Source organism: Hyaena hyaena, unplaced genomic scaffold (assembly GCF_003009895.1).
Source record: "Hyaena hyaena isolate Hyena2069 unplaced genomic scaffold, ASM300989v1 scaffold_70, whole genome shotgun sequence".
NCBI lineage: Eukaryota > Metazoa > Chordata > Mammalia > Carnivora > Hyaenidae > Hyaena > Hyaena hyaena.
This window is the reverse complement of record NW_024080701.1, coordinates 1,414,050-1,428,859: the sequence shown is the minus strand read 5'-3', so window position 1 is coordinate 1,428,859 and position 14,810 is coordinate 1,414,050. Positions and strand designations below refer to the sequence as shown.

The following is a 14,810-nucleotide window of genomic DNA, read 5'->3' as shown; positions in this document are numbered from 1 at the left end:
CAGGCATTTTTTTTTATAGCTTTATTACAGTGTATTTTGAATATCATAACATCTACCCATTTCAAGTGTATAATTCAGTGATTTTTAGGAAATTTACCAAATGGTGCACCTATACCTGTAAATCAATTTTAGAACATTTTTATCACTGCAGTAAGATTGTTCTAGGCAGTCCTGGGGCACCTGGGTGGCTCAGTCAGTTAAACGTCTGACTTCGGCCTCAGGTCATGATCTCATGGTTTGTGGGTTCGAGCCCCAGGTCAGGCTCTATGCTGACAGTTCAGAGTCTGGAGCCTGCTTTGGATTCTGTGTCTCCCTTTCTCTCTGTGCCCATGCTTGTGCTCTCTTTCTCTCTCTCAAAAATAAATAAACATTAAAAATTTTTTTAATTTAAAAAAAAGATTCTTCTAGGGAGTCTTAACCTGATTTTTCTCCCCTTCTTCTTGCCTAGTTGATATCCATAGATTTAATATGCATATATACCATCCCAGTACATCCCTCTTTCTATCAAAAACAAACAAAAAACCCTGGAGATTCTAGGTACGTATAGTACCAAGAGAAGAAAGCAGTGAGTCCCAGGGCTGAGAGGAGGGTTTGTCACAGCAGCTGGCCTGTCATAAGGCCACAAGCAGGTTTCTCTTGGAAGGCAGTAAGGGCTCCAGGACACGGGGTGATGTCCTCACACAGAATCTGCCATCCCTGTAGAAACTGCCATAGTCGGGTCCAACGTGTAGTTTGGTAAATGTGAGCTAAGAGGGAGGTATAAGAGGCAGTGGGCACTCGAGCTCTGTGATGGAATAAGCATCAATGCCAGGGTCAAGGTCAGGCTGTTGTGCCAAACCACAGGGACAGGCCAGCAGCTCCACCCTTGGCATCCCTGCCACATGGCCCTGGGCTGCTGACATAAGCACCCACCCACACCCTGTTCACTGTTTGGAGAACCAGCTTGGTCAGCATGAGCTGCTGATTTAACTCTTCCAGACCCCGGCCACTCAGCCGGAACCTATACTCCTTCCACACTCTGACTTTTCTCAATGAAGATTAACTTGAGAGCACATGGGCATGGAGGGAGGGGTCAGAGGTACTGTATGGTTTCATCCTGCGTGAGGCTTTGGGCTGGCTGAAGCCATGTAGAACTGCTTAGACCAGACATTGGGTCACTCAACTCTCGTGCCTAGACCTGGAGGCCCGGGAACGGCAGGCGCAGGCCCATGGCAGTGAGGAGGAGGAGGAGAGCGGGAGCACCAGGACGCTGGAGCAGGAGGTGAGCATCCGGGCGTGCTGGTCTAAAGCCATCTGCCGGAGAAGGAGGAGGGTGAGCCTAGGTGGCTGTCGTGGCTGTCTTCTGTGGGATCTGGGTAATCTGTCCAACCCACAGGTTGCTGAGCCCTAGCTTGCAGGTGGAGCCTCCCAGGGACCTTCACAAGGTGAGCCAATCTGGAACTGGATCTGCACAGAATTGTCACTCCCCCCAACCCCGCTCTGCAGATCGAGCGCCTTCGAGAAGAGGGTTCCCGGCAGCTGGAGGAACAGCAGAGGCTGATCCGGGAGCAGATACGCCAGGAACGGGAGCAGAGGTTGAGAGGTAGGTGTCCATCACTCCCACCCGCCGCCCCTCGGAGGCAGCTCCAAAGGCCCAGAGAGGTCACGCCGGCTACTTGGTGGAGGTGCTGTGGAGACTTCCACCTTCTCGGAACCCCAGGGGCACCTGACTCAGACATAAGCCACCTGTTCCTTCTTCCTACCACTTCTCTGGGGCCTATTTGTTTTTCATTCACCCTGAGAGCTCCTGTCCCTGTTTGTGTTAGTCCTAAGCAGAGCTGGCTCTATTTGGAGATCAGTAGGGGAAAGGCTCTGGATACTTTGTTTCAGTAGAACTGTGGGGTTGGAGCCACTGCCTCATGCCCTTGGAAAGCATTCAGAACCCTTCGTTAGCAGGGTGATAGTCACAGCCTTGAGCAGGCAGCTGGAGGCGGCGGCTCCTCGGGATGGGAGTGGGATTGCCCCTACCTTCCCCACCGGGCTCCTCAGCAGGGCAGGCCAGATCTGCCTTTGGTCAGGAGTGCCCTTTCCTAGGCCCTTCAAGCACTGGACTGTGTCTCCTTTAGAGAATTTTGTGCTCCCTCCTATTCTAACTTGCTAATTTTCCCAAATTTTCTAGGAAAGGTAGAAAATCCCGAAGGCAGAGGAACCCCCAAGCTAAAGGTGAGCCCTGCGGGATCCACGGGCCGCCTGACACCACCTCTTGTCAGCAAGAACAGATGCCTCCGGTGGCCCAGGGTGTTCTAGCGGGGACACTGGGTCTCTGGGAGCCAGTGCCACCACCCACTCCTTCCATGCTGTCACTGCCTGGGATATGAATGGCCTCTCCGAGCTTGCCACGAAGGCTACTCTTAACATTGGCAGTTGCCAGGCAGCACTGCTCAGAAGCCCTGGAAAGAGAGAGTCTCATAGGCCTAGATGTGTGGCTGTCTGGGTGAGCTGGCCTCCCTGCCTGTCCGATTTCAAGAGGAACGCATCTTTAGCAGGGGGGGTCCCTAGATTACAAGTACCTGGAAGACCATGAGGGTGTCACTCAGACTGTAAAGCTCAGGTGTGGGGCTGGGACTGTTTAGGTCAAAGTCAGAGTTTAATGGTGACACCCACTGCCATCCTTTCAGCTAAAATGGAAGTGCAAAAAGGAAGATGAGTCAAAAGGCGGCTACTCCAGAGATGTCCTCCTACAGCTTTTCCAGAAGGTCTGCCCTGCCTCCTTCCCTCTTTCCCATCATCTCCATCTGTATCTCAGCCTAAACCCTGGATCTGCAGGCCTAAACTCGCCTAACATCTCTACCAGCCTTTTTTTCTGTCTCACAGACCATATAGCGGCCTAGAGGCTTTCCCCAGCTACCTGTGTTGCCGTGTGCCCTCCCTCCTGGTCCCACCTTCCCTACCCAGACTAGCCCTTGTCGTCTTGAGTATGTGGGGAGAGACGAGGTGGGCAGGTTGCACAGAAGCCCCGTCCCCTTCCGCACCTGTGGTCCCCGAGGCAGCTTTGCAGCTCTGCCAGTCTGAGTTCTCAGTCCTTTGGTCAGGTTTCCTTTGCTATCCTTCTTCACCCTGGCAAAGATATCCTTTCTTTCCCATCTCTGATCCCTCTCTGGGAACTTAGCAACAAAGCATTATCCTCCAGCCAAAAATGCCCCAGCAGGCCTCAGGGCAAACTCAGGCTTGTCTTGCTCCTTGCCTTGCTTACTGGGACCCCCCTGTCCTCACAGTATGGAGAGGTGCTCAACCTGGTGCTTTCCGCCAAGAAGGCCGGCACCGCCGTGGTGGAGTTTGCGACCGTCAAGGCTGCGGTGAGTGCCGTGTGAAGCTTTGGGGGGCCACTGGTGGCCCCACCACTCCAGAGTATGGATCCACTACTGTGGGCCCTCTGAGCTTAGGTATCCATACTCCCCCTCAGAGCCAAGACTCCCCAGAGCTCCCCCCCACCCCCCCATTCCTGGGAGTAGAAGCACAACGAGTGAAGGTAAGACAGGAGAATGCTCTGGGGATGAAGGAGACCATAGTCTGACTTCGTTTCCCGCTGCCTGGCTCTACACCCTCCACCTTCAACCCTTCTATAGAAGCTGGCACGCCTCCCGGCAGGCTTTGCCTCTCCCCCCACTCCCCAGTTAGCAGGTTCATACCCCCCACCCCATGAGGAGGGTCAAAACTTCAACACATCATTCTGCCAAGGTTGCTTGGTTTTGCCTGGAGATTGAGAGCTGGTGCGGGTTCTTTGTGTGGGTGTAGAGAGAGCTACTCTCTGGCTGATTAGAGCCGTGGGACCAGGACTGGGTGCTGTATCTGGCAGGAGCTGGCTGTCCAAAACGAAGTGGGCCTGGTCGATAACCCCCTGAAGATTTCCTGGTTGGAGGGACGGCCCCAGGGCGCAGGGGGTCCCAGCCACCTAGGACTGTCACAGGTAAGGAACCACGCCTCCCCTAGCTGGGTCTGCTGCTTGGGGTCTGAGGGACCTTTTCCTGTGGGGGCTCATCTCAGGGCCTTTCCTTACAAGGAGCACAGTGCAATTGGCAGATTTGCCAACCTAAGCAGGACTGAGGTTCTGTTCTGACTCTTTTCTGTCTCTGAGTGCCCGGACCCCACCCCACACAGAATTCCTAGATTCTCTCCATCTCCTGTCTCCTGTGGGGGTTGTCACCACCACCCAGAGGGGCTTTCCTGGCCCATGAGTTGCTTGGTTGTGGCGTGAAGTATCTGGCGTTTAGATTATCAGGTACTGCCAAGAAGGAAGGGGCGGTGAGCAGCTGCTACCTCCCCAGCTCCACTTCTCCAGGTGAATCTGTGGCTGCCACACACAGGCCACAGGCGCCTATTGTGAAAAGGCAGTATCTCCTTAGAAATGACACTGGCTACCCTGCTGGCCCCAGGGCTCCCCCTGGGGGCACGCCTCATGGTGAAGCACAGATTTCAGCTGATGTGCTCCTGGCGCTGGCTTAGTCCTCACAGTTCCATGAGGACTTTTGTTCAGCACCCAGACCTGCTTGCACTGCCCCACCTTGGTGGGACAGAAAACTTTCAGGCCCAGAGCTCTCCCATCTCTGAAATGGCCTTTGGGTCTATGCGGGAGCCACAGGCTGCTATGTGCACGACCAGCTCTGGGGGTGGTGGGGAGGGCCCCCGGGTGTTCACAAGGGCTTTGCTCTTACTACCTCAGTCATGCCACTTCTGCTGTCCTGTGTGCTCCTCACCTGGCTGTGAGGAGGGGAGACTCCCTAGGAGTGTGTCCCAGATCCTGGGCAGAGGAAGAAGATGAACTGGTGTAAGCCCAGTTAGAGACGTCATTTCCCACTGTTAAGTCCCAGCATTTCACAGCCCCAGAGGACACTCCATAGGCCATGTTATAAAGAACTTTATTCATTATCTCTTGCATCCGGAGGGGAGCCTTTCGGCTCAGGACATCCACACAGAGGAGAGGAGAGAGGGGTTGCAGGTTTGGGTATGGAAGCAGTGTACATAGAAGCTTCTTCTCTCCCTCTGCCATGCTTGAAAAGGCCTGGGGTGCCAAAACCGTGTGGCCCAGACAATTTGGGCTCTGGTTTCAAGTCTTCTGGCCAGACCACAGAGCAGGGCAGTAGCAGAGCCTATGGCCTTGACCCAGTGGGCTCTGCCCTACATGTTGGGCCCCCATCATCAGGGGTTCGGGCAACGCAGAGCTCCCCAGTCCTGTGGACGATTCTGGAGACCAGCTGAGCCTCTTCATAGTAACAGCCACGAGTTTCGTGTCCATCCTCTGATCCAGTCCTGTGCTCCCAGGGCAGGAAGGAGGGAAATCTGCCACCTTTCTGCTACATTTCTCAAGGGCTCCCATCACTAGTAATTGTGGGAACTCTCTGAGCACCCCATTGTGAGCTGTATCTGTGCCTTTGGCTGGCATTCCCTCAGACACCTTCCTTGGGCACCAGGGCGTGCTCTGGGCAGCTCTGTTGGGTCTCGCATCCCTTTTCTGGAAATGATTTGTTTGGCTTTTTTTCCTGATTCTACCTTGCACCTCTAAATGCCTCGCTCTTCCTACTCTGCCAGCCCCTCCCCCCAGATTCCTCTCCCCCTCCCCCCACCATGGTACTGGTGGCTCAGGGCTCTGGTCTGTCTATGCCAGTGCTAACAGGACTTTCTCCAGTAATGTTCACATTCAACTTGCACTGTGCAGGGTGTTAGCCACTAGTCACGTGTGGCTGCTGAAGATTTGAAATGTGGCTAATGCCACCAATGAACTAAATGTTTAATTTTACTTGATTTCAGTCTGAACAACCACATGTACCTGGTGGCTCTCCCCTCAGGTCTCCCCACTCTCCTCTTTGGCCTGGGTCAGACCACTTTTGCCTAAACCTGTCTTGTAATGTCTCTCTATAAACAGTGGCTTCAGAGGGGGCTGGTGCAGGGCACCCATCTGATCTGCTCAGTGTGCGTGTCCTTCACTCCCTGACTCACCCCTCTCCTTGGGCTCCCCTCCCCCTCTGCTGGCCTCTGCCTTGTCCCCGCGGTTACAGGCATGGCCTCCCTTTCCCAGCCTAGCCAGCTGCTTTCAGGGCTCCTGCCAGCAAGTACCCCCTCACAACTTTCCCGGCTTGCCTCTGTGCCTCTGACCCTCTGCTCCAGGGTCACAGGGAGGACTGTTGAGGACCCAGAGGGCAGGCAGGATCCTGGATTTCTGTCCCTACCTTAATCTGCAATCGTACCCTCCTTCCCTGGGTCTCCAGGCTTCCAGCTCTTCCAGTTACCCCACGTCTGCCTTCCACGCACTCCATTTAGAAGTTAGGCTCATTGGGAAATTGTTCCCTCAGCATCTGTAGAACTTCCTCAAGAAGTGAAATCCCCAGGTCCACTTTGAAGGAGAAGAAGGGATCACTGAGGTCTGGGGCAGGTGTCCTCTGGAAGGGGGGAGTGTCCAAAAGGTCCTCTTCAGAGTAGTGGTGGAGGGTGCCCGCCAGGGAGAGCGACGAAGGCAGGGTAGCGGCGTAGGCGGCAGTGTAGGCAGGTGGGGGCTCCAGGATGTTGGGGCAGCTGGAGCTCTCTCGGTAGAGGCGAGGAGGCTTGGGTGGGGCCAGCAGGGTGGCCCGGGGCTGCTCGTCCCCCCACAGAGGCAGGCGCCGGCCATCTGGCCTCCCTCGCAGCTCCCGGATGACCTCTCGGTTGCTGTACTCCTCGTGATCCCCGCCAGCCGTGCTGGCCTGACTGAGCACGCTGCCCTGTCGCCGGAGTCGCCTCGGCCGCCCCAGGCTCAGCCGCTTGAAGAAGGAGGCGTTGCGGAAGGAGCCTTTCCGCCAGGTCTCCATTAGCACCCCGCGGAGCCAGCAGACAAGCTCGGTACCTCAGCAGCCCAGTTCAAGAGTTGCCAGGGACCATGAGGTCCCTACCGGAGCAGCGAATGGCAAGAATCAGGGAAGACAGCCCTAGTGGGCTAGAAGCACAGACCTTTGGCCAGCATCTTAGTTGGTGGGAAGGGCTCCTGGGGAGAGCACTTTTGTCCAGGAGAGCAGAGGTGGGAGTCCCTGGTGACAGGAGTTGCCCAGAGGGACAGGAGTGCCCTGGTTACTTGATAGGGCAGTGGAAAAAAAAAAAAAAACAACGCAAGAGGAAGAAGCAGCACTTACTGGAGCGGGAGTGAGGGCAGCGCCTGTGGTGTCAGAGATGGATCTTCGTGCTGAGTGGCCTGTGCTGTTTCCTCAGCGCTCTGGTGGTCCCAAGATCACCTTCCCTCCCTGGCCCCAGCGCCTGGCTTTAGGGCAGCGCAGGGCCAGGCCTCTCTGCGGCGGCTCCCGGACTCTGATTAGTGGCTTGGCTGTTTGTGCCAGTGTGTGGCAGTGGGGACGTATGATTGTTTTCAGGTGACTCAGTCAGGTGGGAAGCTGGGTTTCATGCTCTTAGGTAATTGCAGCATCCGCATGCAGGGATTGGGCCAGCCGAGGCCAACACCCCAGGGCACTGGGGAGCTTAGGCTTCCCCTGGGGACTTTCGAGGGGCAGCCCTGCCTGGTGTGTCATCACGTTGTCTCCTTTTCCCCACAGCCCCGCTGCTCTGGGCCCTCGCTGGTGGGCCTGGCTCCGCGGCCGCCCCTCCATGTGTCTGGGAGGGAGGAGCTCAGGGAGGGTGGGAGTTAATTGAAAGGCAGGCATGTGGAACAGTTGTTGGGGAAGGAAGAGAGACTTGTCACTGATGTGGGTGACTCAGTCCTGCGGCCTGGTGACAGGCCCTCATTAGCCAAGCCTGCAGGTATGGGGGGGGCTGGGCAGAGGGTGTGTTAATGGGAAGCAGCCCCATGCCTATAAAGGGCTGGCTCCTCCCAGGGCTGGGCTCGGGGCATGCCAGGGTGACTCTTCAGTTTTCTCAGCAGAGCAGCATTACCTTGGGGAGGGGAAATTGCCCTCCCCTGAGCCTGACCCTCAGTCTGGCCATTCCTCATCTTCCTCGATTTACTCCGATAGCCTCAGGGCCAGAGAGAGCAGTTGAGGGCCAGGGGTCCTGTGGCCTCCTTTCCCACCATGCTCCAGGCCTTCTTCCCCTCAGGCCTCTTGGGCCTTATTTGGGGTCCCTCCTCTGGGGAAAGGGCTAGGCCACAGAGGCCTGCCCTGAATTGTCAGCAGTACCCTGGGCCAACCTTAGGTGTGTGGGTCCGGCTGCCAGGACAGCTGTCCTGGCAGCTACTGCAGCTAGAAGCAGGAAGGCTGGCGCTAGTCTGAGAAGCAGGGGCATCCGAGCTGAGTAACACTTCCCGGTTCTGTACACCCTTTACTTCAAACCAGTTGGCCCAGGTCTGGCATCTTAATCCTAGCCACTCCCTTCTTATCCCCCAGGTCACTGACCACTGAACTTCCCCCTGAATAATTCCATGAGTGCACACTCTGATGTACCAAAGAACAGGGCTCAGCGATGTGCTCTGCCTCGCATCCCCTGGCCTGGCTCACTTCTGGGCCGGGCTCCACGCCTCACACCACTCCAGCTGTACTGACAGAAGTGATTTAATTCCCATTGCAGACCTTATCAGGGTGTGGCTTGGGTGCATCAAGTCTCCTCTGTAGAGCTGCCTCTCCACCCCACAGCCTTGGCCCATTGGGTTGCTTATTATTCTTTTGATTATTAATATATAGCGCTCTTTAATCCTCCACACTGTGCTGGCAGGATCATAAAAAGGCATGGGCCCTGCCCTCCAGCCGCGCTGGTGTGTATTTTTAAGAGGCAAACGGCCTCATGCTTGTTTCTCTCTCCTTCTAGGGCAGGCTGACAGGCTGGGTCTAGGGTAGGGGTGTGTGTCCCGCAGGAGCCAGACCAGAGGGAGGTGGGCCGCCGGGAGGGGCGGTGCTCTCCCCTCCTCCTGGCAAAGTGGAGTGGATTTCTGCATCTCAGACAACCCCTTCACTGCAGACTTATGAGAAGCAGGAGTCACGGGTGGAGGAAAGGAGTCTCCAATGAAGGGCAGAGAGGAAATGGAGGGAGACAGGGCCTGGGTGGAGCACGAATAAGTGACTCAGCCGGAGAAGCTGAAGCAGGGCTGACTGTTGATGGAAGGCCTGCGGGGAGGGGAGTGAGAGTTGCCTGAGATGGCTTAGAGGAGGCCAGCTGAGAAGTCCCGGGCATCGTCACCCCTTGCCTCAAGACTAGCTCTCCGTAGGCCCAGACCTCCACGTCTGGATTCTTTGGGGCTGCGCCGTCCTGTCCTGACCGTCTTCCGCCCCCGTCTGTCCGCCAGGGCTCAGTGCTGTCGGAGAGGGACTATGAGAGCCTCGTCATGATGCGCATGCGCCAAGCCGCTGAGCGGCAACAGCTGATCGCCCAGATGCAGCAGGAGGACAAGGTGGGGCAGCCCACGTAGCCTCCTGCCTCCAGCCCACTCCCCCGCCCTCGTCTTCACCGTCACCAATAAAGTTTGGTTTTGTTTTTTTGTTTTTACAAGAGTCTATCTCTATTGCGTGTGGGGATGTAAGGTGCTGGCTTGCCCAAGCAGGGCCCTGGTTTCTGGGCTCTGCCGGAGAGGGTTCCACCCTGGCCTGGCTCTCCCTCCCCAGGAGTGGGCAGACCCCCAGGGAGGTGCTCCACACAGTGAGAGTCAGCGGGCCAGCGGCGCAGAGAAGCAACCACTCATCACAGTCCTTTATTGGCTTGGACTAGCTACGCAGGACCCTCCCACCCAGTCCTGGGGCCATGCTCCTCACCGGCTCCCAGTTTCTGGCCAGGGACAACCTGGGTCATGCGGGTCCCTCAGGCTGCCCACAGAACATGGCCTCCTCCAGGGCTGTCAGCCAGGCGCAGAAGCTGGAGGGCCGGCTGAGAGCACCAGAGCAGGGGCCCTGCCCTCCCCCACTAGCTGAGGCAATTTTCAGAAAAGGCCGTTCACTGCCCAGTGGTGCTGGTCTAAGGAAAATGGCAATTTGGGAAGAGAAAGGCCGGGCAGTGAGTGAACGGGGACTCAGGATCGGGGCCCATGGCAACCACTCAGAAAAAGATGCGCCGTCTGCTCCTCAGCATGAGAGGGTCACTCCTTGTGCAGGCACCACACCAGCGTCTGGCCCACCCCTGTCATGCTCAGCACACGGAAGCCCTTGTGTTCCAGTTTGTCCAGGACTATGCGAGGAGGGTCATTAACAAAGTACTCACAACTGTGAAGAGAAGGCGAAGAGGAGACAGCATGAGGGGGTACACAGCACAGGTTCCCCAAGTAATACTAGTATCTGCTGACGCCTAGGGCTGGTCAGGAATCCTTGTAGTGACTGACATTTACTGGGTGACTTCCAGGTGCCAGGTTAAGTGCACATTGCCTGCCCCCTCCCCTGCTAAGCACTTGGCTTGCACATTTTCTTTCTTCCTCCCAATAACCCAAGGGAGGAACCGTTATTGTTCCCATTTTATAATTATAAAACTTGGAGCGCTAAGTAGCTTTCCAAATGTTACTGAAATCATAGCATCCATGATGACAGCCCCACGTGCCCTGGGCCGCTGCACTATTCAGGAGGAAGGGCCTGTTCTCTCCAGGGTCCTCCCCCAGGCCCCTGCCCCCTCTTGTTGCTCTGTCCTGCAGTCCTGGGGCAACAGGTTGGCCCCTAACAGCTCCTCGCTCTGGGTGCTGCTCCCTGGCACTGAGAATACTTGCTGTCCCTTCGTTAAGGGTTAAGTGATCATGAAGTGTTGTCAATCAGATAAAAGGCTCAAGCCCCAAGTTGGGCATCTCGAGACAAATGGCTCATGGTGAAGGAATGTGGCTGGCTTCAGCCCTCCAACCCTGACCCAAGGGGCTGGGGCCAGCTTGCCTCCTCTTTCCCCTCTTTGAACTGGGGCTCATTCCGACAACCCTTCTCACGAGTTGCAAGACAGCAGCTGAGCTGAAAGTAGGACCCGGGCTGCCTGCTGCCTGTTTCCAGAGTTCAGCTTTCTTACCCAGGTAGCTCTTCAAGAGAGAAACTTTTCTCTCTGTGCCTATCTTTGCCTTGATGGGGTCCAGCTCCAAGATGAGAGGGCAGAGTAAAGAACAGTCCACCTATGGAGTCATGGAGTCCTATACCCAGCTGGACTCCGTCCTGGGGCCCCCTTGTGAAGGGAGGGCCAGTGAGAAATCTTTCAGAGCAAGCCTGGGGGCTGTGGGAAAGCTGCAGACAGGACCGACCCTATAAGAAGACAGAGCCCCAGGATGCAGGCAGGGCCTCCGATGCTGAGTGGTGGGTCCCTGGGCTTCACTTTGTACAAAAAACAGGGAGAGGCCTATAGGGGCTGGCAGGGAGGAGATCCTTAAGACTGCCACTACTTACAAGTTGTTTCCCAAGACGCTTCTCTTTGAGGCCCCCAGATACCGCATCAGCTCTGGATCAGAGTGCTCATCGCCCACCATGGTAGGACCCACCTCCTGCAAGGTAAGCCACAGTGGCTGCTTGGCTGGCGGCCTGGGAGAGGTGGAAGGTCTCTCTCCTTCCTCCCCTGCCTGCTGGCCCTGAGCCAGCTTCAGTTCAAGGCTGGAAAGGGTGGTGAGGAAACTCACTGGCCCTCCGTGATCAGGCCAGGCCATGTGAAGCCTCCCCAGCCCCTCCAAACTGAGCTGGTCGTGGCCCAACTACTGGCAACTTCCTGCCAAGCATTGCTACCTGTGTCTGCATGTATCAGAATCACCTGGAAAACAGAAATGAAAATACATCCACATAACTTGTACAGGAATGTGCATAGCATTATTCACAAGAACCAAAAAGTGAAAACAATCTAAATGTCAACAGATGAATGCATAAATAAAATGTGATATAGCTACACATGCATTAGATCTTACTAGGCAAAAAAAAAAAAAAAAAAGGAATCAGGACAAATACATACTACAATATGGATGAACCTTGAAAATACGTACGTTTTCAGAAACCAGGCACAAAAGACCACATATTACCATAGAAATGGTAATCTAGTGGTTGTTTAGGGCTGGGGGATTTGGGGGAAATGAGGAATGACCGCTAACATCCATGGTATGGGTACAGGGTTTTTTAAGGTGATGGAAATGTTCTAAAATGGATTATGGCGTTGGCTGCACAACTCGAGTATGCTTTAAAAAACACTGAATTGTACACTTTTAATTGGTGCGTTCTATGGTATATGTATGCTTTGTATCAGTAAAGCTGTTATATTTTTTAAAATATCGCCTGAAAAGCACTGAATTCCTAACCCCCAGGCTTAGTATTTGGGGAGGCCTGGGGAGGGGCCCAGGAAGCCACATTTTAACAACTGCACAAGTAACTGGTTCTCAAACCACTGCCCTAGGACACTGCTAAGACCTCACCTGGCACGCGGTAGCTTCCCTGTTATCTCCACCTCCAGAGAGTTGTGCACCCGCTGATGGGTCACCCGTGCCCTGGGGAGTGAGAAGGGGCGGAGGTGCCCCTTTGGGGTGCCCAAACTATTCTGAAGTTAAAAGGGGATTCCTGGAGCCACCGGCACTGTCTTGGACGAGTCAATTACACCCAGAGAAAGGGGCATCGCTTCTGACCCTGGAATGGTCTCCCCACCTCTAACCACAGGGCCTGTCCCCCCGCCCCCCCCTTGTCTTTCCTACGGGCTCAGGGATAGCTCTTTTTGAAAGTGCCTGAGGGCCAGGCACTTGACATAGGTGTTTTAGTGTCTTAGCACGTCATTTTCTTTTTCAAACCTCTTTCTCCCATGTATTTGCACTCCACCCCACCCCCACCCCCACCTCCTGCGAAGCGGCTCTGTGTAGGGCCGTGGGTGCTGCACCATGAGGCCAGGGGGTCCTGGGTTCCTCGCGCGGACAGGTAGGACAGGAGCCCCAAGCGCCCGGAGCTCGCTCCGTGGCGAGGATGCACGCACTCCGCTCTCTTCGCGGCCCTGGAAGCGCAGGGCCGGCCAGGACCCCCCCCACCCAGGTCCCGCGCTCCGGACTGACTCCGCTCCCCAGCCTCAGCTCTTCAGCCGGAGGGGGCGTGTCCCGGGCGGCTTCCGGATCCAGTCACTGGCAGGCGCTGCTCGAGAGGGAGGCGCCAAGGTGCAGTCGCGGCCCCCTCGGCCCGGGCCCGGTCCCAACTCCATCCAACTCGCGGGGCGGCGGGTACTCACCATGCGGATCTGGGTGCTGATGAGCAGGTAGGGCATGGTGCGCGCGTCCCGGCCAGACTCCCACCCAGGGCTTTGGGCTCGGCGCTGACGCCAGCCCCTCAGGCTCGGGGACTGCGACCCGCCGCCGGGAGTCCAGTTACTCCAGCTCTGGCCTCGGGCGGCGCCAATCCCGGTGCGCCCAGCCCGTGACAGCCGCGGCCGGCCAATCAGGAGCGGGCGCCCGTGACGCGCCCGGGCTCCAGGCGACTCGGGGCCCGCCTCCTGCCCTCCGGGCCAGGCTGTGGGACGCTGGCGCGCCCGGCTGCTTCTGCGGGTGGTCCAGGCAGACAGAGGGGTGCAGTTTGCCGAGGACGCCCCCGCACCCTCGGCCCGAAGTAGGGGGTGACCCGCAGGGCTCGGCTGGCTGCGGCCAGCCGTGGTGCCAAGCGTGCGTGTAGACTGTGCTCCCTGTTTCTTGCAACACCTCCAGTACTAGGTTCCAAAGTCCTGCGGGTCCCCTCCCCCCTCCCTGTGAAGCCGAGCCGGGAGCAGTCGGCTGTCCTGCAGAAGCCTCCCAAGCTCCAGCCCACCCCACCCAGGCACACCTCTAAAGCTTTTAGCGGATCCCCACTTCCTGTCCGCGCACAGGAGAAAGCGGTGAGAGGCTTGTGGCTGCAGCTAAAATGCCATCTCGTGTGCACTGCGCATTTCCTCCTCCCTGCCTGTAATTCCCAGTACAGCAGCGGAATCTTGCATTTCTGTGACCCCATTGGTAAATGTGTAAAGGAACTGAGCACTTGGCTGTGTGCCAGTCCGGGAGGGATTTGAACCGACGGAATCTGACCCTAGCTTCGGAGAGCTTCCCGCGGAGCTGGAAAGACGCAGCGCACGCGCAGGAAATCATAAGGCAACACCTGGGGCAAAAGAAAGTACATCCTTGGCACTAAGCCACCAATGAGGGAGCAGCAAGTGTACCTAGGTGTGTCCACGCCCTCATCTAGACGTTTCAAAATCTGAGAACTCAAGATTCTTTATCTGCCTGTGATTGGTTCTCCAAAAAACAAAGCAAACAGAAACAGCCTGTAACCTTTCCTGGCCTTTGAACAATCTTCCTATCTATAAAGGGCACTTAGAGGATGTGCTCTGTGCCTCCAAGCACTTTGACAGAGGTGCAGCGCGCTGTAAGGGAAGTAGGCAGTTGTAATTTTAAAGGACTCTTACCGGTCTAATTTATTATTCCGTACTCTTACCCCTAGTCTACACCTCCAACACTAACAACTTAGCTGGAGAGATAAGATATTCATGCCTGAAAAAGGATTTGTTAAACTGACAAAGGATTAATAGTCAACACATATAAAGAAGGCCTGCAAATCAAGGATAAAAAAGATACATGAACAGGGGCACCTGGGTGACACAGTAGGTTAAGTGTCTGACTTCAGCTCAGGTCAGGATCTCATGGTTCATGGGTTCGAGCCCCGCGTAGGGCTCTGTGTTAACAGCTCAGAGCCCCAAGCTTGCTTCCGATTCGGTGTCTCGCTCTCTCTGCCCCTCCCCCTCCTTGCTCTTTCTCTCTTTTCTTTTCTTCTTTTTTTTTTTTTTTTTTTTAGAGAGAAGGAGTGTGCACAAGTGCGCATGCCCACATCCTAGTGGGAGAGGGGCAAAGGGAGAGAGAGAATCTTAAGCGGGCTCCACGCCGATGCCTGGGGAGGTGGGGGGGGGGGCTCCAGCCAAGACCACAGGATCATGACCCACCAACT

The 14,810-nt window shown here is 56.0% G+C and overlaps 3 protein-coding genes across 4 annotated transcripts in view; 1 reads left to right on the top strand and 2 right to left on the bottom strand.

Moving 5' to 3' along the window:
• The window catches only part of DNAJC17 (DnaJ heat shock protein family (Hsp40) member C17), a 41,241-nt gene extending 31,812 nt beyond the window's left edge, over nt 1-9,429 (top strand). Inside the window, exons 5-11 of one of the 2 annotated variants that reach the window (XM_039232735.1) lie at nt 1,176-1,261; nt 1,486-1,582; nt 2,159-2,202; nt 2,658-2,735; nt 3,255-3,335; nt 3,836-3,946; nt 9,230-9,429. In XM_039232735.1, coding sequence (XP_039088666.1) covers nt 1,176-1,261; nt 1,486-1,582; nt 2,159-2,202; nt 2,658-2,735; nt 3,255-3,335; nt 3,836-3,946; nt 9,230-9,352 — 620 coding nt within the window. In that variant the 3' untranslated portion in view covers nt 9,353-9,429. The remainder of the gene's footprint in view (nt 1-1,175; nt 1,262-1,485; nt 1,583-2,158; nt 2,203-2,657; nt 2,736-3,254; nt 3,336-3,835; nt 3,947-9,229) is intronic. The other variant, XM_039232736.1, reaches the window with a different exon arrangement.
• Nucleotides 4,884-9,233, bottom strand: CUNH15orf62 (chromosome unknown C15orf62 homolog). The gene has a single exon (XM_039232738.1). It carries the CDS (start codon nt 6,816-6,818, stop codon nt 6,291-6,293), a length of 528 nt encoding a protein of 175 aa, XP_039088669.1. The 5' UTR covers nt 6,819-9,233; the 3' UTR covers nt 4,884-6,290.
• Nucleotides 9,430-9,603: 174 nt separating the features above from the next.
• Nucleotides 9,604-13,233, bottom strand: GCHFR (GTP cyclohydrolase I feedback regulator). The gene is made up of 3 exons (XM_039232739.1): nt 13,075-13,233; nt 11,280-11,374; nt 9,604-10,136 (listed from the first exon to the last, which is right to left on the bottom strand). Exons 1-3 carry the CDS (start codon nt 13,108-13,110, stop codon nt 10,013-10,015), a joined length of 255 nt encoding a protein of 84 aa, XP_039088670.1. The 5' UTR covers nt 13,111-13,233; the 3' UTR covers nt 9,604-10,012.
• Between the last annotated feature and the right edge of the window lie 1,577 nt (nt 13,234-14,810).